Consider the following 23,045-nt stretch of genomic DNA (forward strand, 5'->3'; position numbering starts at 1 on the left):
AGCGCTTGAAGCTCATTTGAGATATCAATGAGGCGATCGAAGGTTTGCTGAACATTTTCATTGTCGAGTCTTTTGAAGCGGTTGAAGAGATTGCGAAGAACGTCAACACGAGAGTCACGTTGAGTTGAGACTCCTTCGTTTACTTTGGAGAGCCTATCCCAGATAAGCTTAGCAGTTTCCAAAGCACTCACTCTACCATACTGCCCTTTACTCAGATGACCACATATGGTATTCTTTGCTTGAGAATCGAGTTGCTTGAATCTCTTCACATCAGCAGCATTCAGGGAAGGTGTGACTGAGGGAACACCATTTTCCACAACGTACCAGAGATCGTTGTCAATTGCTTCAAGATGCATTCGCATCTTATTCTTCCAGTAGGGGTAGTCCGTGCCATCGAAGGTAGGACACCCAACAGAGACCTTGATCATACCTGCAGTCAACATAACTAGAACTCCAGGTGGTTAAACCAAAATCACATAGAACAAGGGAGTACCTTGCTCTAATACCAATTGAAAGTGCGTTATATCGACTAGAGGGGGGGTGAATAGGCGATTTTTATGAATTCTTCACTGAGGAATTTGCCGGTGAGGAAATTCCTTAGCGAAGAACTACTTGCAGCAGAATAAGTACTCAGAAGTAAGCATGACAGAATACACACATGGTCATCATGATGAAATGAAGACAAACACAGAGTACAGAAAGCGTAAACACAGGATAACACAAGATGAAGACAAACAGACTGAAGAAATTGAACTGAGGAAATTGAGAAAGTCTTCAGTCAAAGTCTTCAAACACAGATATGAACAAACACTCAACACAGTAATGAGGAAATGAAAGAGTTGAGGAAATAGAACCAGTAAAGTTGGTGAAGACAATGATTTGGTAGACCAGTTCCAACTGCTGTCTCAGTTGTACATCTGGTTGGAGCGGCTGAGTATTTAAACTCGAGGACACACGGTCCCGGACACCCAGTCACTGAGCACACAGCTCAGGACACCAAGTCCTCACCGTATTCTCCTTGAACTAAGGTCACACAGACCTCGTCCAATCACTTGTGGTAAGTCTTCAGGCGACTTCCAAACCTTCACAGACTTCAGTCACTCGGCGATCCACAATTCCTCTTGGATGCTCTAGACCATGACGCCTAACCATATGGAAGAAGCACAGTCTTCAAAGGTAACAAGCGTCGGATCCACGCAGGATCAATCTCTTCAGTGATGCTCAATCACTTTGGGTTTGTGGGTGTTTGTGTTTGGATTTTCCTCACTCGATGATTTTCGCTCAAAGTCCTCGGAGGATGGGTTGCTCTCAAATGACAAGTGACAGTTTCTCTCGGAGCAGCCAACCAGCTAGTGGTTGTAGGGGCGGCTACTTATAGCCTAGGGAGCAGCCCGACATGATAAGACATAAATGCCTTCAATGATATGACCGTTAGGTGGATAAGATATTTTGGGACAACTGGCGCGCAGCACAGCAACGGTCGGAAATTTGACTCTCAAATTCCTCAGGGCTATCATGTTCCTCACTGTGTAGGCAATCCGCACTGGCGAATTCCTAACTCCTCAGTCAGAGCAAATTCCTCAGTGACCAGAAGAACTTCGTCTCTGTCTCTGAAGAAATTGACTGAAGTGTATGAGATTTCCAATGGCTTCACTCGAAGGGATTGGTAGGTGTAGGATTTTGAGTTGAGCATCACATGGAAATTTTTCCTTGGTATTTCCTCGGCCCCCTTTAACAGTACGGTGTTTCCTATGACTCAAGAAGGAGAAAAACAAAACTATGAAAACGAAAGTCTTCAAGCTTCATATTCCTTGCATGTATACAAGTATTCACGGCCACACCAATTTCTTCACTTTCAAAGTCTTCATGAAAGTCTTCAGAAATACCAAAATCTTCAGTCGAAGATATTCATTTTTAGGGGTTGACTTTCTCTGTAAATATCAAACTCCTCATAGACTTATAGACCTGTATACACTCATAAACACATTAGACCCTTAACCTATAAGTCTTCAATACACCAAAATCACTAAGGGGCACTAGATGCACTTACACCCCCCCCTATAGGGCGCGCCCCCTGTCTCATGGCCCCCTCGGGCGGCCACCGACGTACTTCTTCCTCCTATATATACCTATGTACCCCGAAAACATCCAGGAGCACCACGAAACACAACTTCCACCATCGTAACCTTCTATATCCGCGAGATCTCATCTTGGAGCCTTCACCGGCACTCTGCCGGAGGGGGAATCAACCATGGAGGGCCTCTACATTAACATCCTTGCCCCTGCGATGAGTTGTGAGTAGTTTACCACAGACCTATGGGTCCATAGTTATTAGCTAGATGGCTTCTTCTCTCTTTTTGGATCTCAATACAATGTTCTCCCCCTCTCTTGTGGAGATCTATTCGATGTAAACTCTTTTTGCGGTGTGTTTGTCGAGATCTGATGAATTGTGGGTTTATGATCAAGTTTATCTATGAATAATATTTGAATATTCTCTGAATTCTTTTATGTATGATTGAGTTATCTTTGTAAGTCTCTTCGAATTATCAGTTTGGTTTGGCCTACTAGATTGATCTTTCTTGCCATGGGAGAAGTGCTTAGCTTTGGGTTCAATCTTGCGGTGTCCTTACCCAGTGACAGAAAGGGTTGCAGGGCATGTATTGTATTGTTGCCATCGAGGATAATAAGATGGGGTTTATATCATATTGCATGTGTTTATCCCTCTACATCATGTCATCTTGCTTAATGCGTTACTCTGTTCTTATAAACTTAATACTCTAGATGCAGGTAGGAGTCGGTCGATGTGTGAAGTAATAGTAGTAGATGCATGTAGGAGTCGGTCTACTTGTTATGGACGTGATGCCTATATACATGATCATGCCTAGATAATCTCATAACTATGCGCTTTTCTATCAATTGCTCGACAGTAATTTGTTCACCCACCATAATACTTATGCTATCTTGAGAGAAGCCTCTAGTGAAACCTATGGCCCCCGGGTCTATCTCTTATCATATTTGCTTTCAATCTACCTTTCTTTGCATCTTTACTTTTTGCTTCTATATTATAAAATACCAAAAATATATTTATCTTATCATACTATCTTTATTAGATCTCACTTTCGCAAGTGGCTGTGAAGGGATTGACAACCCCTTTATTGCGTTGGTTGCGAGTTCTCAGTTTTTTTGTGTAGGTGCGTGGGACTTTTGAGGAGCCTCCTACTGGATTGATACCTTGGTTCTCAAAACCGAGGGAAATACTTACGCTACACTTTGCTGCATCACCCTCTCCTCTTCGAGGAAAACCAACGCAAGCTCAAGACGTAGCACCGCGTCTGGAACCTAGTCTAGTCTCCGACGTCTTCTCACCAGCGCGGAGCTAAGTGCTGCCACTGGGCGTGGGAGGGAGCCCCCGAGGCCCGAGGGCGGCTCTCCGAAGACTCCGGGGCGTGTACAGCCCCAACTCATTATTACGTGAGAGTGTCACGGGCGGCGAGCTTCACAGGCACTAGGCCTTCTTCACATGTACCGGCCTTGCTTCATATCGCCAGATGAGGGGCCCTCCTTGCGCCACTCTTGACCACCATCGACGACGATCGGAAACCAGGATGACGCCAATGGGGAAAAGAGGACGCCAGCGGTTCCCCCGACGACCACGGGTCCTCTGCAGGGGCAGGCCCTGGGGCACCTCCCCGACAGAGGGCCTACCTCCGAAGAACGCCTTGGTCCGCATGCCGTGGGGAGGAGCCTGGCTCCCGGCCCCTCTCCTACTGCCCCAAGTGCCCTCCTCTTGAGGGGAGGGAGACTGCTACACTGGGGCAACCATCCGCTGCAGCAACCTGAACCTCCTGCGACCCACGGTTAGCATAAGCTTGCTCCTGAGGAATTAGCGGTACCCGATAGTTGCTGCCGCCGGCTCGGTTGTCAAGGCTTCCGTGAGGCTCCTGAAAGTGCTTGGCTTCTGGCGTCTCTTCCTCCCAGCCTGGCCCGAGGAACGAGCCGTGGTCTTCTTCCAGTGCGTAGTCTCGATCCACCATGTGGGGCACATAGGCCTCCGGGGTCACCACCCCAAAGGCCTCGCCGTAGTGCTCCGCGCGCCATGCAGTTCGACTTGAAGCTCCATCTTGGGGGAGGTAGGGCGGCGGGCCGCCAGGGTCGTAGGCGGTGATGCGCATGCCCTTGCTTACCAGGGGCGGTGCCGGCGCGGCTTGTCGTCCGGCACTGATGGCCAGGCCGGTGTTGATGAGGCCTTGAGGTGCGCCCGGGGGCGCGTGGGCGCGGATTGGTCCGCAGCGTGATCCGCCCGGGGCCTGGGGTGGAAGTTGGACGCAGAACAGGGGAGCCCCTGACGCAGCGGCATCCAGGAGCTCGGCGACGCACTCTAGCAGCACGTCGTGGCTGCTTTCTTGCAGTCTGCACCGCAGCAGTTCTCGCGCCACCGTGAGCGCGACCTTCATGTTTGCCTGCTCCCGTCGGGTGTGCGGTGTTGTGGCCGCAGCATGGCTTGAGGCCCTCGCCGCCGATCGTACCTGTCATGGAGTGAGGGCAGGCGACGCTTGACCGCGTCGCCCGCGCCCCTGCAGCGCTCTGCGGGACGTGGGCTGCCTGAGGTGCGAGGTTGAGGTCACCTTGGGCAGGCGGCACGGCATGGGCAGGCCATGCCGCCCAGCAGTCGGAGTTGGCCGTCGGGTCGCCAGACATGGAGGCGGTGAAGCGGCGAAACACAGGACGGAAGAGGGGAGGTTCCGGCGCACCCCTACCTGGCGCGCCAAATGTCGGATGTTGGGTTCCGGCAAACCCTTAAGGTTCGAACTCTGTGGTGCGCGCGAAGATCTTCCCCCTACCGATCCACATCCAATCGCCTCGCGAGAATCTAAGCTAAACGATGAACAACATGAGGGACACAAGATTTATACCGGTTCGGGCCACCGTTGTGGTGTAATACCCTACTCCAGTGTGTGGTGTGGTGGATTGCCTCAGGAGGTGATGATGAACAGTACAGGGAAGAACTGCCTTGCGAGAGGTGTTCTTGAGCTGGTGCAATGAACTGCTTGGATGAGTTCGATCGCCTCTCGGTCTAATGAGCACTCGATGAGATGCCCTCTACTATGGTGGCTATCCCTATATATATAGAGGCCCTGGTCCTCTTCCCAAATATTGAGCGGGAAGGGCGCCAACAACGGCCGTTTCGAAGGGGAACATCTAGTACAAGTTATCCTGACTAAAGTTGGTCTTCGGCTGCCAAAGGCACTGGCGATGACGTCGTCCTGGGCTCCACGGTGACCTCCATCCTGCCGCTCTGCTGGTATTGGTCTCGTTGCACTGAAATGGCAACCTTTGCCTGATGCCTCGGTACTCCACGCATGTGCTTGCCCCCTTTGCACCAAAGAGGAAACAAGGACACTGCAAGGGCCGACGCCCGCCTGGTCCCGATTGTCACGGCTCGCGTCACAAGCACCTCGCGAGGTACCCTGCCTTGATCTCTCCGCCTCCTCGCGAGCCTGCCTGGCGAGGCCGTTCCTGAGGAAGTCGTGTGTCGTCCGCCCCGCAAGGCTTGGCCCCTCGCGAGGGTCTTGAGTCTTGCGCTGATGAAGATGGGCCGTACTGGGCCATCACTCGAGCCACGCCGCAGGCCGCAGGCAGGCAAGTCTGGGGACCCCGTTCCGAGAACGCCGACAAAATATAATTGAAATCTCCATGTATTTGAATTAGATATTGCGGAAAATAAAAAGAATATTAATTGTTCATATTATATGTGTGCAAATGAGAGGTAAGTCCCATTACTTACACATAAGACATGAGATGACCAAATATATTAGTATATTCCATCTCTCCAACCAAATACTAAAATGTACTTCCTTCGTTTTGAATATAAGATGGTCTAACTCTTTTTTATGAATCAGATGTATAGACGCGTCTCAGTGTGTTCGTTCACTCATTTTCCTCCGTATGCACTCCATATTGAAATATCTAAAACGCCTTATAAGGTGAAGGAAACGGAGGTGATACTAATCATTTGTTTAATCTAATTTGTCCCAGGCAAACATATGAGTAGAACCAAGGTCCCCATCTTCCCCATGCGTTGGGCGCACCTCTTTTTCCCGTCTCCAATCCGGAAGTGGCATGGAAGGGGGCGGTGGCGGGTTGGGCGCTTCGGCCATAGCGGTAGGGCGGGAGGATTCTGGGGAAGAAATGGTGGGAATGAAGATGGTGTGCCACATACTGGCGAGCTTGGGGATGACATGGGGAGGATGTCGCGGGTGTCCGCTATGTGTCCGCGCGGACACAAACCTGACACAAATGTGGGCCGGAAATGGGTCCAAGTGGACGAGAAACATACATTTGTATGTTTGTGTCGGCGCATTGGGCCGTGTTTTTTGCGCGTACGGGCCCAAACGAATCCGGGCGGACCACATGGGTCAGCGTGTTGGAGTTGGACAAAGTTTCTTGGCTTGTCAAAGTTTCCTCCTTGTTTCTCCCTTTGTAATGAATGATATTTTCTCGTCTGATATATTTTTTAAAACTATAACAACAGGGCTGTTATATTCATTGTAAAGAAGAAGACGGTACAAGGACCCAAACTACTCAGTTTATTAAAAAAAAAACGGGCGAAAATCTAAACAACAAGAAGCCACGCCTAACAACCTAGGCCTAAAGCACCACAAAACATACAAGACGTGAGCAAGGTAGACAACTCATGACACACATAGCCGGGCACTCGAGCGTCGCTCGCTTCTAAAGTGCACACTGAAACTATCACATCAATGCAATCTACCACGAGCATATTCATCAACCTCGGCGACACCGGAGAGGGACGGCATGCCCGAAAGGAGGCGGACATATGCCGCCCTGATCCCACAACCAATATAGCTCACATCGCGCTTCTCATCTGATATCATGGACCGTCTTTTATAGTTTCTTCTAGCTGCTTTGTTAGAGATAATCTATTTAGTGCATTGATGAAAAAGAAAAGGCGAACCCATGGTGTGCTTAGTGTGGTTAACATGGAAATTAGGAAACGATGTGAATTATTTGTATGATATCATATATTTGTTATACTCGTGAGTGCACTTATAAATTGTTGATCCTGCAAATAAAATTGGCATGTCACTCAGAATTCTAATAACATACTGCAAAAACTACAAAAAAATCACAATTGTTCATATTGTTTTTGTGCATATGAGAGGTAACGTCACCACTTCTACATAAGAAGAGAGATGGATCAAATCTATTTTCAATTCTATTTCTCCAGCCAAGCACTAACTTGCAACCATTGTATTTTACCGTATTTTGCCCCAACCAAACATATGAACGTAACCAAATACTCAGTGAAACAGACTGTAAATTTTTTTTAAAAAACTCTCAGTGAAACAGAACCATATGAAAGAAACGCCCAAATCCCACAGACGGCGCCACGTCATCAATCCGCGCCAGCACCCTCATCCCACCTTCTGATCTCAATCCAACGTCGCATCTCCACCGTCTCGGCACCTCCCTCCCGCCCCCAGTCGCCCAAATCTTGCAGTTCCCTCCTAAATCCTCCCAATATAAACCAACCCCCCACCCTCAAATCCCCAATCCCATCGCAAGCACCAGACTGTCCAAAGCAGCTCCTCTTCTTCCTAATCACACTCCCCCAAATCCAGCGGCGATGTCTGGGCTTGGCAAGGGCGGCAAGGGGCTTGGCAAGGGCGGCGCCAAGCGCCACCGGAAGGTCCTCCGCGACAACATCCAGGGCATCACCAAGCCGGCGATCCGGAGGCTGGCCAGGAGGGGCGGCGTGAAGCGCATCTCCGGCCTCATCTACGAGGAGACCCGCGGCGTCCTCAAGATCTTCCTTGAGAACGTCATCCGCGACGCCGTCACCTACACCGAGCACGCCCGCCGCAAGACCGTCACCGCCATGGACGTCGTCTACGCGCTCAAGCGCCAGGGCCGCACCCTCTATGGCTTCGGAGGCTAGATTCCTGCCGTGCTGTGCCTGTGCTGGTGGCGGTCGTGTGACCTGTGTGATATGTGTCGTGGTGGATGGGGTTTACTTCTCTGGCGTGCGTTTGTGTCGAGTATTCTGTAATACTACCAGTTTGCGTTCAATGAAAGTACTCTGATCCTGAATTCTGATGAAATTCTTCAGTGATGAATCGTGTTACCGTTTTTCTAAGACTGACTGGTTTGATCTGTGCAGCTAGAATTTTACGCAGTTGCAATCTGATCAGTCTTTTGCCGAGCATTGCAATCTGGACGAGTGCTTCCGCTACAGTTTCCATGTTTCAATTTCGGTTCAGTGCGAATGAATCCTGCTCTTATTTGCAGTATTGTGAGTAAAGTAGTGCACAAGGAACAGGATTCAGCATCTAAAGATGCTGAGATGTTGGAGTGCTGTAAATATTTTTGAATGAAACCTCTGAAGCATCTATCAGTTGAAATGCTACATGCTACATTTATAAGTCTGTAGAATGTGGAACAACTATCTGATGCTCAGCGCTAAGCAGAGTTTTTCTTCCTAATAAGAATCTCATTCCTCAGGATTGTACTGTAGAGATTATCTTCTTTCACTAATAACCTTGTTCCTGAAAGGGACACACGGTACAGCCAAATCACAAGATGATTCCCATTTTTCTTTCTGAGAAATTCTAAGTTGCCGTCACTAATTCTCTAGAGCAGGAAATGCTTACCGGTGTATGTTTTGCCAAATTCCCAATCATCAGCCACAACATTAAAATTGGTCACTGATCATGGCTGCGCGGTCGCTTGAGGCCTGTTCGAAAGCAACCAGCCCTCTGTGATCTTATTTGATGTGCCATATCCAGAGCCACCCATTGCTGATTAGGACCATGAAGAAGCTCTTCCCATACACTTGAGACTGCGCACCGCCTTCAGGAAGGCACTTGACGCTGTTCATAGGGAAACACGACAATTTCGGCCAACAATCTGACATCTATTTAGATGTTCTTTGGACAGGCTGTTACCAATGGATTTATTACCTGACCACGTGAATTTTTGCTGCTCTGTGAAACAGCTGTTCATTCTCTACATCTATTCTTTCTTTGGAAATACAGCTAATTGCTAAAGCTTTACAGTTGACGAAGTTGAAGTCTAACACAATTTAGACCCAAAGCACATCAGCGTGGATATTTCTGGCATTTCCTTCATGCAAATTATCCTCTAAAACATTAAATCTTGAGGATAGAAAGATCACAATAACAACACATTTGTTAAACGATTTATTCATGAAACCATCTAGAAGATGCATCTATTTAAGTATGCCATAGCGGTACTTGCCAATTTACTGAATTCGAGTGGGAAGTATTACAAAATCCTAATACACGCATCTTGGATACTATTCTCTTTTCACCCTTTTTCAAAATATTTGTAGTTATAGCTTTGCCTTAAGTCAAATTTCTCAACATTTGACCAAGTCTATGGAACAGTTGTACTAGAACCGTGAAAATTAATTTGGATCAGAGGGAGTACTAATATGTACAACATCAAAAACATCAAATATACGTAGCACGTAAATTTGATACAATTTTTTATAAACTTGGTCAAATTTGTCTTAGGACAGAGCTAGAACTTTAGATAATTTGGAACACATGGATTAATACTCAATGGCCAATGGTCAACTTTAAGTAATTATTAAAATTCCCTTTTAACACAATTTTAGTAATACGAAATCACTAACAAAATCGCAAAGCACGCCAACAGTCCTCACCCACTCCTAGGGGACGCCTTCTAGAAGGCCCACGACACTCGGCCTAACATGGCCAGGTTTTTCACCTGAGGAATTGAGGAAGGAGGAGGGATTTCAAATTGTTGAAAAAATGAGCAATTTACCGAATGATTTTATTAACAGAAATATTAGATAAAGCATAACTAGTATAGCAGTGCTAAAACAAGTCATGCGATTTGACAAAAAGAAGGTAAATAGCATCTGCATATATGAGCTAGAACCGATCATCTCCCGAGCAGACAGTAGATCAAGATGCATATATGAGGTAGATCCTAACATGTCTAGGGCAAACACTAGAACAAGGAACTGTGGCAGGACCTCTAACAGGAAAAACAAGAACACGTACGGTACAGCAGCCGGAGCAGAGGCACTGGACTTGGGGTCGGTGTCCTCCATGTCGTCGAGGAGGTTGTCGACGTCGGGGAAGTAGTCGTCGTCAGGGAAGTAGTCGTCGGAGTCCGGGGCGTCCGTGACGAAGAAGTCAGTAGTCACGCAGAGCGCTCCCCGAAAACCTTATCACCCTTCTCCCGTACAGGACTCAAAGAGGTGCGGTTTCGGAGGCCTACTGTCCCGACTCGCGGTGCACGCCGCAAGCCGGGATGAGGAAGACAGCAGTAGCTCAGAGATTGGAACCGGTGGCGAGAGAAAGGAGAAGTTCTGGTGCATCTCTCTGAGAGGAGCGACCTCCCTTTTATAGGCGCAAGAGAAGGAGGCGAGAGGGCAGTGATGGGAGGCGAAACGAAGAGAGGGAGACGAAGCGAACGGACTTCAGCCGAAGACGCGCCCCGTTCGGATTCAGTGTCCACTACGAAAAACGTTTCAGCTCCCGCGTGACCTTTCATATACCCGTCGTGCGTGGCAAAAATTTAACATCGGCTCGGCTCATTCCCGTGGCGCGGCGCGGCGCGGCGTGACGAGGCGAGGCGTGGCGAGGCGGGCGACGGAGGAGGAGCGCGCGTGGATATCCCTCTTGTTCTCATGCTCATACAAGTGGGGAAAGAGCCTCCCTTATAAAGAGGTCCAACTCCCTCTAAACTAGCAATGTGGGACTAAACTTTAGTTCCACCTCTTGCCTTGCACGAATGGGCTGCGTGAGCCTCTAGGATTTATTAGGAATTTCTGAAACTGCTATTGGACTAGGCCCAAATAGACAAAAATTCCAGCAATCCCCCACCAGATCCCAGAGGCACACAAAATTTGCCTTTGGTTCCAAAACACTGTTTATATACCGGTACTCAAGTGGAGACTGTTAAGTTGAACTTCCACCTAGAACCTTATGCTACACTAGTAAGCAACTTGAACAGTGGACTGAGCCTTGAACTGCAACTTTTCTGCGAATCTAGCTTCACATAAAGCCTTGACCGATACGTGGCTACCGTCGGTCTTCCCCACGGGTGGAGCTTATGCGTCATACTCCGAGACCTTTCATGAGTTTACTAGAGAGAACCCTACTCTCATAGATTGCGACGTTTAATAATCAGACTCATATAGGTGCATTCTTCAAAAGATGTTTTGTAGGACAACATCTCTGCTTCAAAGAGCCACTTAGAACACATTAAGATCTACATCAACCTGCCATGCAGATTAGGAGAGTATTGCATCTTCATGGAGTGGTATTTTTTAACAGTAAGGGTACTCTCCTCCCAGTTGACCAACAGCTTGTCTTCCACATCTAATTCACGGGATCTCCGATCACAAAGAATAGGTTACCACTGTGAACAACTCATATTGTGGGTCTCATACCCATCTCCCTCCATGCATTATCTATCACATTACGTGATAGACCCTTAGTGAAAGGATCTACCAAATTTTTAGACATTTGGATATAATCCAATGCAATAACTCCGGAGTTTCTCATTTTTCTGACGGACTTTAACCTTCTCTGAACATGTCTTGATGATTATCCTTTGAGTTGTTCACTTTCATGATCACAATTTGATTGTCGCAGTTCATAAGGATACCCGGTACAGGTTTCTCAACAACCGGCAAGTCATTCAAGAGCCGGCAAAGCCAATTTGCTTTGACCGTAGCTGTATCTAGTGTTGTGAGTTCTGCTTCCATTGTTGCCTCGTTAAGATGGTCTGCTTGCGAGACTTCCAAGAAACAGCGCCACCTCCATGAGTGAATACATATCCGCTCGTGGCCTTTATCTCATTAGCATCTGAGATCTAGTTTGAGTCACTATACCCTTCAAGCACCTTCGGATGCCCAGTGTAGTGAATTCCATAATTCACAGTGCCTTTCAAATAACGCGAAACTCTCTCTAGAGCTTTCCAATGCACATCTCCTGGTTCTGAGACAAACCGGCTCAGTTTGCTGACAGCAAAAGAGATGTCAGGTCTTGTAGCACTGGCTAAGTACATAAGCGAGCCAATAATCTGAGAATATTTCAATTGGTCTCTAGCAATTCTTCGATTCTTTCGAAGCAACACACTAGCATAATATGGTGTTAGAGAGGGCTTGTAGTCACTGTAGCCAAAGCGACTCAAGATTTTTCCACATAGTGAGATTGAAGCAATGTAATCCCACCATCATCGTCTCCCAACAACTTGATGTTCAGAATGACATCAGCCACTCCTAAATCCTTCATCTCAAAACAACGAGATAGGAAATCCTTGACCTCCTTAATAACATTCAGATTTCTTTCGAAAATCAGTATGTCATCAACATACAAGCAAAGCATAACCCCCTCGCCCCCACCATGGCGATAGTACACACATTTGTCAGCTTCGTTCACAACAAAGCCTGCAGCTGTTAAAGTTCTTTCGAACTTCTCATGCCACTGTTTGGGTGCTTGCTTGAGTCCATACAAAGACTTCAACAACTTGCACACTTTCCCTTCCTGACCATCTATTACAACCCCATCTGGTTGTTCCATATAAATTTCCTCGTCCAACTCTCCATTTAGGAAAGCAGTCTTAACATCCATTTGATGAACGAGAAGACCATGTGAGGCAGCTAGTGAAAGTAGAACTCAAATAGTGGTCAGTTGAGCCACAGGTGAGTAAGTATCAAAGAAGTCTTCACCTTCCTTTTGGGTATAACCCTTAGCCATGAGCCGAGCCTTGTACTTTTCAATAGTACCATCAGGCCTAAGCTTCTTCTTGAATACCCATTTGCATCCTATAGGTTTGCACCCATAAGGACGATCAATTATCTCCCAAGTTTCATTCGCCAAGATGGAATCCATCTCGCTACGAACTGCTTCCTTCCAGTAGTCAGCATCTTCAGATGCATAGGCCTCTGAAATAGAACTGGGAGTGTCATCTATGACATACACAAGAAAATCATCACCAAAGGACTTTGCAGTCCTCTGTCTCTTGCTCCTAGTAGGAACTTCGTTGTTCTCATCCACAGGACTTTCAAAGTGTTCCATCGAAATGGCAGGTTCAGTAATTGTAACTGGTTCCTGATTCGATGAACTAGGCATCTCCTGATTAGATGAGGTAGCCATATCCTTCATGGGAAAGATATCTTCAAAGAAAGTCGCATCATTCGACTCCATGATCGTACCGACATTCATGTCAGGTACCTCAGATTTTACAACCAAGAATCTATAACCAATTCTATGAAAAGCATATCCCAGGAAAACACAATCCACAGTTTTTGATCCCAGCTTCCGCTTCTTTGGAACTGGCACATTGACTTTCGCCAAACAACCCCAGGTTCGTAGATAAGAGAGCTTTAACCTTTTCTTCTCCCATTCCTCGAATGGAGTTATCTATTTGTTCTTTGTGGGAACTCGGTTTAGGACATGACATGCAGTCAATATCCCCCCCCCCCACCATGCCTTGGAGAGACCCGGTGTATCTAACATGGCGTTAACCAAATCAGTTAGAGTACGGTTCTTTCTTTCGGCCACCCCATTTGACTGAGGTGAATATGGAGGCGTCCTCTCATGGATTATACCATGTTCCGCACAAAAAACATCAAATTCATTGGAAAAATACTCCCCACCATGGTCGGACCTAAGCCTCTTGATTTTTCGATCAAGTTGGTTTTCCACTTCAGCTTTATAGATCTTGAAAAAGTTCAAATCAGAAGATACACACGGCAGTATCTAGTGGAGTCGTCAATTAAAGTCATGAAATATTTCTTTCCACCTTTTGTCAAAACACCATTCATTTCACATAGATCTGAATGTATGAGTTCTAGTGGTGCAAGATTTCTCGTTTCCGCAGTCACATGAGACTTACGAGGTTGCTTAGCTTGTACACACACTTGACACTTGGATCCCTTAATGATGGTGAAACTAGGGATTAAGTTCAACTTCGCTAGTCGCGACATGCAACCAAAGTTAACATGACAAAGACGTGAATGCCACACATTTGATTCACTATTGTTGCAAATATGATTAACAACTTTATTGCAAACGTCTGATAAGGATAAACGAAACAGGCCTCCTGACTCATAGCCTTTACCAACAAAGGTTCCATACTTGGAAATTACAAATTTATTCGACTCAAAGACAAGCTTGTAGCCATCTCTACACAGAAGAGATCCGCTAACAAGATTTTTATTGACGGAGGGGACATAATGCACGTTCTTCAGCCGCACGATCTTCCCCGAAGTAAACTTCAGATCGACCGTGCCAACACCACGAACAGAAGCACTTGAACCGTTGCCCATCAGCACAGTGGAAGTCCCTGCGGTCTGATAAGACGAAAACATGGAAATATCATCGCATATATTGTTGGAAATATGCCCTAGAGGCAATAATAAAAGTATTATTATTATATTTCCTTGTTCATGATAATTGTCTTTTATTCATGCTATAATTGTATTATCCGGAAATCGTAATACACGTGTGAATACATAGACCACAATATGTCCCTAGTGAGCCTCTAGTTGACTAGCTCGTTGTGATCAACAGATAGTCATGGTTTCCTGGCTATGGACATTGGATGTCGTTGATAACGGGATCACATCATTAGGAGAATGATGTGATGGACAAGACCCAATCCTAAGCATAGCACAAAGATCGTGTAGTTCGTTTGCTAGAGCTTTGCCAATGCCAAGTATCTCTTCCTTTGACCATGAGATCGTGTAACTCCTGGATACCGTAGGAGTGCTTTGGGTGTATCAAACGTCACAACGTAACTGGGTGGCTATAAAGGTGCATTACAGGTATCTCCGAAAGTGTCTGTTGGGTTGGCACGAATCGAGACTGGGATTTGTCACTCCGTGTAAACGGAGAGGTATCTCTGGGCCCACTCGGTAGGACATCATCATATGCGCAATGTGACCAAGGAGTTGATCACGGGATGATGTGTTACGGAACGAGTAAAGTGACTTGCCGGTAACGAGATTGAACAAGGTATTGGATACCAACGATCGAATCTCGGGCAAGTAACATACCGCTAGACAAAGGGAATTGAATACGGGATTGATTAAGTCCTTGACATCGTGGTTCATCCGATGAGATCATCGTGGAACATGTGGGAACCATCATGGGTATCCAGATCCCGCTGTTGGTTATTGATCGGAGAACGTCTCGGTCATGTCTGCATGTCTCCCGAACCCGTAGGGTCTACACACTTAAGGTTCGATGACGCTAGGGTTATAAAGGAAGCTTGTATGTGGTTACCGAATGTTGTTCGGAGTCCCGGATGAGATCCCGGACGTCACGAGGAGTTCCGGAATGGTCCGGAGGTAAAGATTTATATATAGGAAGTCCTGTTTCGGCCATCGGGACAAGTTTCGGGGTCATCGGTATTGTACCGGGACCACCGGAAGGGTCCCGGGGGCCCACCGGGTGGGGCCACCTGCCCCGGGGGGCCACATGGGATGTAGGGGGTGCGCCTTGGCCTACATGGGCCAAGGGCACCAGCCCCAAGAGGCCCATGCACCTAGGGAACCCTAGAGGGAAGAGTCCTCAAGGGGGAAGGCACCTCCGAGGTGCCTTGGGGAGGATGGACTCCTCCCCCCCTCTTGGCCGCACCCTTTCTTGGAGTAGGGGGCAAGGCTGCGCCTCCCCCTTCTCCCCTGCCCCTATATATAGTGGAGGGGAGGGAGGGCATCCATACCTGAGCCCTTGGCGCCTCCCTCCCTCCCGTGACACCTCCTCCTCTCCCGTAGGTGCTTGGCGAAGCCCTGCGGGATTGCCACGCTCCTCCACCACCACCACGCCGTTGTGCTGCTGTTGGATGGAGTCTTCCTCAACCTCTCCCTCTCTCCTTGCTGGATCAAGGCGTGGGAGACGTCACCGGGCTGTACGTGTGTTGAACGCGGAGGTGCCGTCCGTTCGGCACTTGATCATCGGTGATCTGAATCACGACGAGTACGACTCCATCAACCCCGTTCACTTGAACGCTTCCGCTTAGCGATCTACAAGGGTATGTAGATGCACTCTCTTTCTACTCGTTGCTGGTCTCTCCATAGATAGATCTTGGTGATACGTAGGAAAATTTTGAATTTCTGCTACGTTCCCCAACAGTGGCATCATGAGCTAGGTCTATTGCGTAGATTCTTTGCACGAGTAGAACACAAAGTAGTTGTGGGCGTTGATGTTGTTCAATATGCTTACCGTTACTAGTCAAATCTTGTTTCGATGGTATTGTGGGATGAAGCGGCCCGGACCGACCTTACACGTACTCTTACGTGAGACAGGTTCCACCGATTGACATGCACTCTGTGCATAAGGTGGCTAGCGGGTGCGAGTGTCACATCCCTAGTTCTGACAATGCCTAGTGCATGCATTAGAGTGTTACATCATGTTTAAATTTCATTTAAACCTGAGATGGGGATTGACTAAGCCCTAACACCAAATGAATTCAACTAGGGTCAAAATAAAACCTTTTTCATTGAACTCAAAATGTCCTCTAAAAATGTTCAACATTTCTGGTTTGAGGTGGAAGCATCTACCAAAAATGGTTTATATTTTTGCAGGGCATATTTGGTCACTGAATTAAACCATATTGTATTTGACTTTGGGCATTTAAATTCTATAAATAATTTAAATGTTCAAATAAATGTTGGAAAATTGTTAGGGGTCACTGAAATAATTCAGAAAACACCCATAACTGTTTCCAGGATTTTATAAAATGATTTGATATTTTAAATCAAATCAAAAACAAATTGCAGAAAATAGAAAAGATAAAACAGAACAGAATTATAAAAGAGAGAGAGAAAGACCCGTACCTGGGCCACTTACCTGTAGCCGGCCCAGCTCCCCCACCTGGCGGCCCAGCCCACCTCCTCCCCCTTGTCATCTTCCTCCCCTCGCACCGAAGCAGCTCGGTGGCGAGCGCCGATGCCGCCTCGGCCACCTCCTGCTTCCACCGAGGCGTTCCCGAGCCTCCCCCTCACGCCACGCACTTCCCCTCGCCCCCTGCACCTCCCCTCTCTTCCCCTGGACCCCGTTCCCTCCTCTGCTTTCCTCCCTGCACGCGCCCGAGCGGAGCTCGTCGTCGCCGACGCCGTTCGCCGTAGCCACCGTGCTCCTCACTGCCACCCGAAGTACCCAGGAGATCCGCCTCGACCACCTCTTCCTCCTCGCCGAGAAGCGCACCGCGGGAGCCCCTGCAACGTCGCCACCGCCGTCTTCTTCAACCTCGGGACCGCCGGCCATCTTCGTCAAATTCGTCGGCTCCGGTGCCTCCCCAAGCTCCCCGAGGCCACCGTCGCAACCCCTGTGAGCTACTCTTCCATTCCCCCTCCTCCTCGCGCTCGTTCCCGTACCCTAGCCGCCTTTTCACCGGAGCCGATTGCTCCTCGCCGCCGGCCATGGCGTGGCCGTGGCCACAGCCACCGCAGCTCGCTCCTGAGCCCACCCGCGTGCTCACCGCAACCTCAGGAACCCAAAGCACTTAACCATTCGTCCTCCCGTGCACTGCAGCGCCGATCCCGCGAAACCCCGAGCTCCGGCCGCCGCCTCGGGCTCCATTCCGGCGAACCCCGGCCACCCCCGCACCTCCCGTTGGTCCCCCTAGATGCGCACGGGCGCGGGCTACCTCCTGGTGCCCTTGGCGCGTCGATCCGATGCCCCTAGCGCAAGTCCGGCGTTCCCCCGCCGTGCGGAATGGTCACCGCCGGCGAAACTCCGGCGACTGCCGATGTGGCACGCCTAATTAGCACTAATGACCACACTAAACACCCCACAGCCACTGACAGTGGGCCCCACCCCTGGTCAAACCCCAGTCAGCACTGGGTTTGACCGGGATTAGCTCATGTGTCACTGACGTGTGGACCCCACACGTCAGGTTTGACCTGGACGGCGCCCGTTGACCTGCTGACGTCATGCCAACGTCATGCTGACGCAATATTCATTTTCTGGAATTTAGTTTATTTTATTATTTCAGAAAATTCCAGAAAATGCCCAAAACTTCTAAAAATCATAGAAATTCAACCGTAACTCCAAATTAAATAATTTATATATGAAAAATTATCAGAAAAATTCAAGGAATCCATCTGTACCATTTTCATGCATGTTAGAACAACTTATCACTACTGTTTAGGGCAAATGAAGTAAAGGGCATTTAAATAATCACATATGGAGTTTGAATTTGAATCTTGTATTCAAACCAACTTCATTTAATCTGTTGCTAGTTGCATTAGCTCAAAACACATTCATTTTGCCATGTCATGATCATGCATCATATTGTGCATTGCATTGATTGTGTTCCCTTTTGTGTTGCCGGTATTTGTCCCCTCTCGATAGACGTGATACCGATGATGCGATTGTTGACACTGATGAAGACTCAATGCTATCTTCAGAAGTGCCAGGCAAGCAAAACCCCCTTGTTCATTCCGATAAAATCCCACTCTCTCGCTCCTGCTCTCTTTTACTGCATTAGGACAACATCGATTCATCTGTTACTTGCTGCGGTAGCTGAACCCCTTTATCCTCTGCATGACCTGTCATTCCACAGTAAATAGATGAAACCCACTAGCATGAGTAGGAGTTGTTTGAGCCCTGTTGTGCCTACTCATTCATGTTTGTTTGTCATGCCTGCTACTGCTTAGAGTTGAGTCAGGTCTGATTCATCGGGGATGAATCAGAGGCGTGTGAACATGTCCTACCGTGTGTGAGCTAAGTGTGTGAACACGATTTGGTAAAGGTGTCGGTGAGAGGCCATGTAGGAGTACATGGTGGGTTGTCTCATTGAAGCCGTCCTTAGGAACTGAGTTCTGTGTTTATGATCCATGATTCAGCTACTACCATACATTGGGCCCTGAAATATGACCCCGCTCGACTTCTTATTCACCCTAGTCCTCTGTCCAGGAGTTGCAAGTAGTTTCTGGTGTTTGTAGCTTACTGGAGGCCGTGGACAGCGTTGACCGTAGGGGTGGGCTGTGATGCGGTAGGTACGTGGCACGGTGTACCGGATGCCCGTTTGGTATCTCGGGAACCCTGTTCACATCGTTTGGGGCTGTGAGCGAAACTCCGGCCGGATCTCCTCATGGATGGAACCCGAATAGGCGATAAACCTGGACTAGAGACTTGAGTGTTTAGGTAGGTCGTGGTCTACACCCACGTCGGCTTTCGCTTGAAGTCTGCCGAGCACATGTCGTGTGCAGACGCTAAGTGGTGGAAACATGTATGAAGAAGTACACCCCTGCAGGGTTAATATCATCTATTCGAATAGCCGTGTCCGCGGTAAAGGACTTCTGGGTTGCTTATATCAGTTCATAGACAAGTGAAAGTGGATACCTTAAAATACGCAAGATAAGCGTGAGTGCTATGGATGGCGTTCTCGTAGAGGGACGGGAGCGGATCCATAGTGGTGTATTGATTGGTGAATATGTGGACTCGTGTGCGCCACCTCAAAAGAGTTACATTGCAGTCGTAGTTCAGGATAGCCACCGAGTCAAAGCTGGCTTGCTGCAGTTAAACCCCACCATCCCCTTTGTTGATAATGATGCATATGTAGATAGTTCGGATGTAAGTCTTGCTGGGTACATTTGTACTCACGTTTGCCTATTTTATGTTTTTGCAGAGAGACTTCGGTCTCGCTAGTAGTTCCACGTGGACTTCGACGTTTAGCTTGATACCTCAGCTACGATCTTGTGCCTCGGCAGGATTTGGTAGATAGTCAGGCTTCTCAGCCTTTTTCATTTATAGATGTCTGTACTCAGACATGATAGCTTCCGCTTGTGCTTTGATTTGTATGCTCTGATTGTTGGGTCATGAGACCCATGTTTGTAATATCGCGCTCCTCGGAGCCTATTGAATAAATTACTTGAGTCGTAGAGTCATGTTGTGATGCCATGTTGTATTTGCACATATCGAGCATATTGTGTGTATGTTATTGAAATGCTTGGTATGTGTGGGATCTGACCATCTAGTTGTTTATCTTTAGTAGCCTCTCTTACGGGGAAATGTCTCCTAGTGTTTCCACCGAGCCATGGTAGCTTGCTACTGCTCCGGAACACTTAGGCTGGCCGGCATGTGTCCTTCTTCGTTCCTGTGTCTGTCCCTTCGGGGAAATGTCACGCGATGAATACCGGAGTCCTGTTAGCCCGCTACAGCCCGGTTCACCGGAGTCCTGCTAGCCCAGTGCTACAGCCTGGATTCACTCGCTGATGACCGACACGTTCGATGCTGGGTCATGGATGCCTGTCCCTGTAAGTCTGTGCCACTTCGGGTTTACGACTAGCCATGTCAGCCCGGACTCCTTATCATATGGATGCTAGCGACACTGTCATATACGTGTGCCAAAAGGCGCAAACGGTCCCGGGCAAAGGTAAGGCGACACCCGTGGGAATACTGTGCGTGAGGCCGCAAAGTGATATGAGGTGTTACATGCTAGATCGATGTGGCATTGAGTCGGGGTCCTGACAGCGTTGGTATCAGAGCTTGACTGCCTGTAGGATTACCAAGCCAAACTGGTCGAAGTTGAGTCTAGAAATTCTTTAGTTATGTAAGGGAATTGATTGTGGGATGGAACGTAAGGCTCTTTTTTTACTCCTTATACCTTATGCCTTCTGATCTGAGTCATCATCTTCTCTTCTACGGGGATTAAGAACTAGGCTATCTCCTCTTTCTATCAGGATCACGCGTTACTAATCCGTAGACTTATAGATTGTTGGATTTAAGCTTGAGTTCAGTTTCTACTACTTCCGTATGTTAATTGTTGATCTCGAAATCTTGATATTGTGCTTCTGAGTGGTTATGCCACCATTTTTGTGAATGTCTCAAATATTTTCTGAGCATTTACAGCCGTTATGCTGTCCGAGTCATCCCAGGTTTCTAAAGAGTCTGATGCATTTGCAAAATCCTCTCCCTCTGGTTTCGATGTTCCTTTATGCCAGCTCAATCACACTAATTGTTGAGTTGAGGTATTCTATTGCCTCGACATATATGTTGGAGATATTATTATGACCCTAGGTGTCTTAGGGGATCATCTAGTAGTCTAGCCATGATTTATGTTCCAGTGTGATGACTCTGGCCGTCATTATCGAAAGCATCCCGTGATGCCATTTAGTAGTAGGTATTCTATCCCTGGGTTTTGAACCCGAGATTCACCCTACTTGCTTCATGTTGATAGTAATTGCTAGTGCCTTTAGGATATTAGTAACCTTTGCGATAGTCCTTGAAGTCCGTGGTACCTTCTTCTTCCAAATACCATGAACTACTTATGGCAGAAGTTCCTCGTTGAACTGAAATATCACAACAGGATTATTCTTGAGGAGTTCTCCATTCATAAATCGTGACTCTGCCAGTTCTACTTTTCTGCATGGGTTATCCGGAAGAAATATGTTGAACTTGGTTCGACATACTAATTTATGCATCCACAACTCAGAAAATTATATGTTCCTCTGAGTTGTTCTCTTTAGTTGCATTCTGACCCTCGTCTATCAATCGATAGTCAAGAGTATGCGTGCGTTCGTTTATCGATGCCTATTACTCTTGTGGTCCGTCAAGCCATTCTATCGCAGAATGACTAGGAGAAACAAACTCCAGTACCTCTTCCATATCCAGGATTGGGTCAAAATAGTTGTGTTCCGCAGATCAAGATACAATCCAGCTTCTGGTCTGCTCTACCCTGAAGTATTACCTTCTTTATGACAGGAATTTCATGAGAATTGCACCACCTTTTGTGAATTCTTGACATAGTGATACTTCACGCCATCCTTTTTCATTCCTCGGTTCCGTGTTGTTGCAGCCGGAGTGCCGACAAGTGAATTATGATGTGTGAAATCAATACTCCTAGCAACTCCGTTGCTTGGTAGTTAAATGGACAATAACGTCATCCTTAGCGAGTTGACTATTGAATCATCACCCTAAGGTTGATTGTGCTACCTAGTCCAATTTTCCTGGTGCACTCCTCGATTGATGAGATAGGATTTGCTAAGTCCTCACTCATTCGATCATATCGTCTTGCCCTCAAAAGCGAGATTGTTCTCGAGCTTAGTAACATACCGGTGGTTCGTGATTTTCCGAATATCTTCTCGAAAGTATCACCAGGCTGTCACCTGACTGTTATGTTGAGCTCGTGATCAAGTTGGTTTCTTGTGAACCACCTTCTCTCCAAGAATCGGTGTTAGATATCCCTGAGCTAGTTGGTTAAGCTAAACGACAACTTGGAGGGTTGGAAGATAAAAGCTTGCCTGACTTAGTTCGTTCCAAAGAGATATTCTTGTGTAGTGTGTGTTGAAGAAAGATGATATCTTCATCGATTGGTCCCTGTGGTCAGTTGCTGGACCTATCGTCTTATCAATCCTTTGATTTGAGTGTGGGCTATCGTCAAATCAAGTCAGAATCAACGATGCTCGTAATGTTGTCTTCCTCGTGGTTGATCCCTCAAGCATACACCATTATATCTTTTGGGTCTCACCAATGCTATCACCGTGTTCACACGATGGTGGAAGTCCAGTGATATGGAAATTCTGATGAGTTGTTGTTGGGTCCATTGACAACATCCTTATCTCCTCCATGATGTTGTTGAACATTAAGTTAGTGTTGGAAACTTTTGAAAGCATTTTCTTCATGCTAGCTCATGAAGTACTTGTTTGATGAAAGGAGTGACTTCCTTTGATTCACGTGCATTTTGATGTGAGCTGCCGTCGTGAATTCGAGAAAGTTTGTTTTTGCTCTTTTGGAATCATCCCAAGTCGGTCATGCACGTGCGAAGAATTCTGTGGTCTGTTAGACTGATCATCTTCATTCCATATGTGTCCCGAGCACACCAAGCCACTGATTGATTTGTTCAGGGAGAAGAAGTTCCTTCATAAGAGCTAATCATATAACTTATGCAAGGACTTCGTTATCCACGGTGATGGTTCCCAACCAGAACTCGGTAGTGTTTTATTGTAAGACTACCACGTGGTCATCCTTGTCCGAGACAACATGTTCACACGTGCGTAGCAGAACCAG

General features: G+C 47.3%; 1 protein-coding gene across 1 annotated transcript; it reads left to right on the top strand.

Moving 5' to 3' along the window:
* The first annotated feature begins 7,552 nt into the window (after positions 1-7,552).
* On the top strand, positions 7,553-8,130 carry LOC123041838 (histone H4-like). Its single transcript, XM_044464393.1, has one exon. It carries the CDS (start codon positions 7,649-7,651, stop codon positions 7,958-7,960), a length of 312 nt encoding a protein of 103 aa, XP_044320328.1. The 5' UTR covers positions 7,553-7,648; the 3' UTR covers positions 7,961-8,130.
* The last annotated feature ends 14,915 nt before the right edge of the window (positions 8,131-23,045 follow it).

This window comes from Triticum aestivum, chromosome 2B (genome assembly GCF_018294505.1).
Source record: "Triticum aestivum cultivar Chinese Spring chromosome 2B, IWGSC CS RefSeq v2.1, whole genome shotgun sequence".
Classification (NCBI taxonomy): Eukaryota; Viridiplantae; Streptophyta; class Magnoliopsida; order Poales; family Poaceae; genus Triticum; species Triticum aestivum.

What these genes read in the sequence shown, in the direction of transcription:
- LOC123041838 (XM_044464393.1), top strand. Translation starts at nt 7,649, where the DNA reads ATGTCTGGGCTTGGCAAGGGCGGCAAGGGGCTTGGCAAGGGCGGCGCC.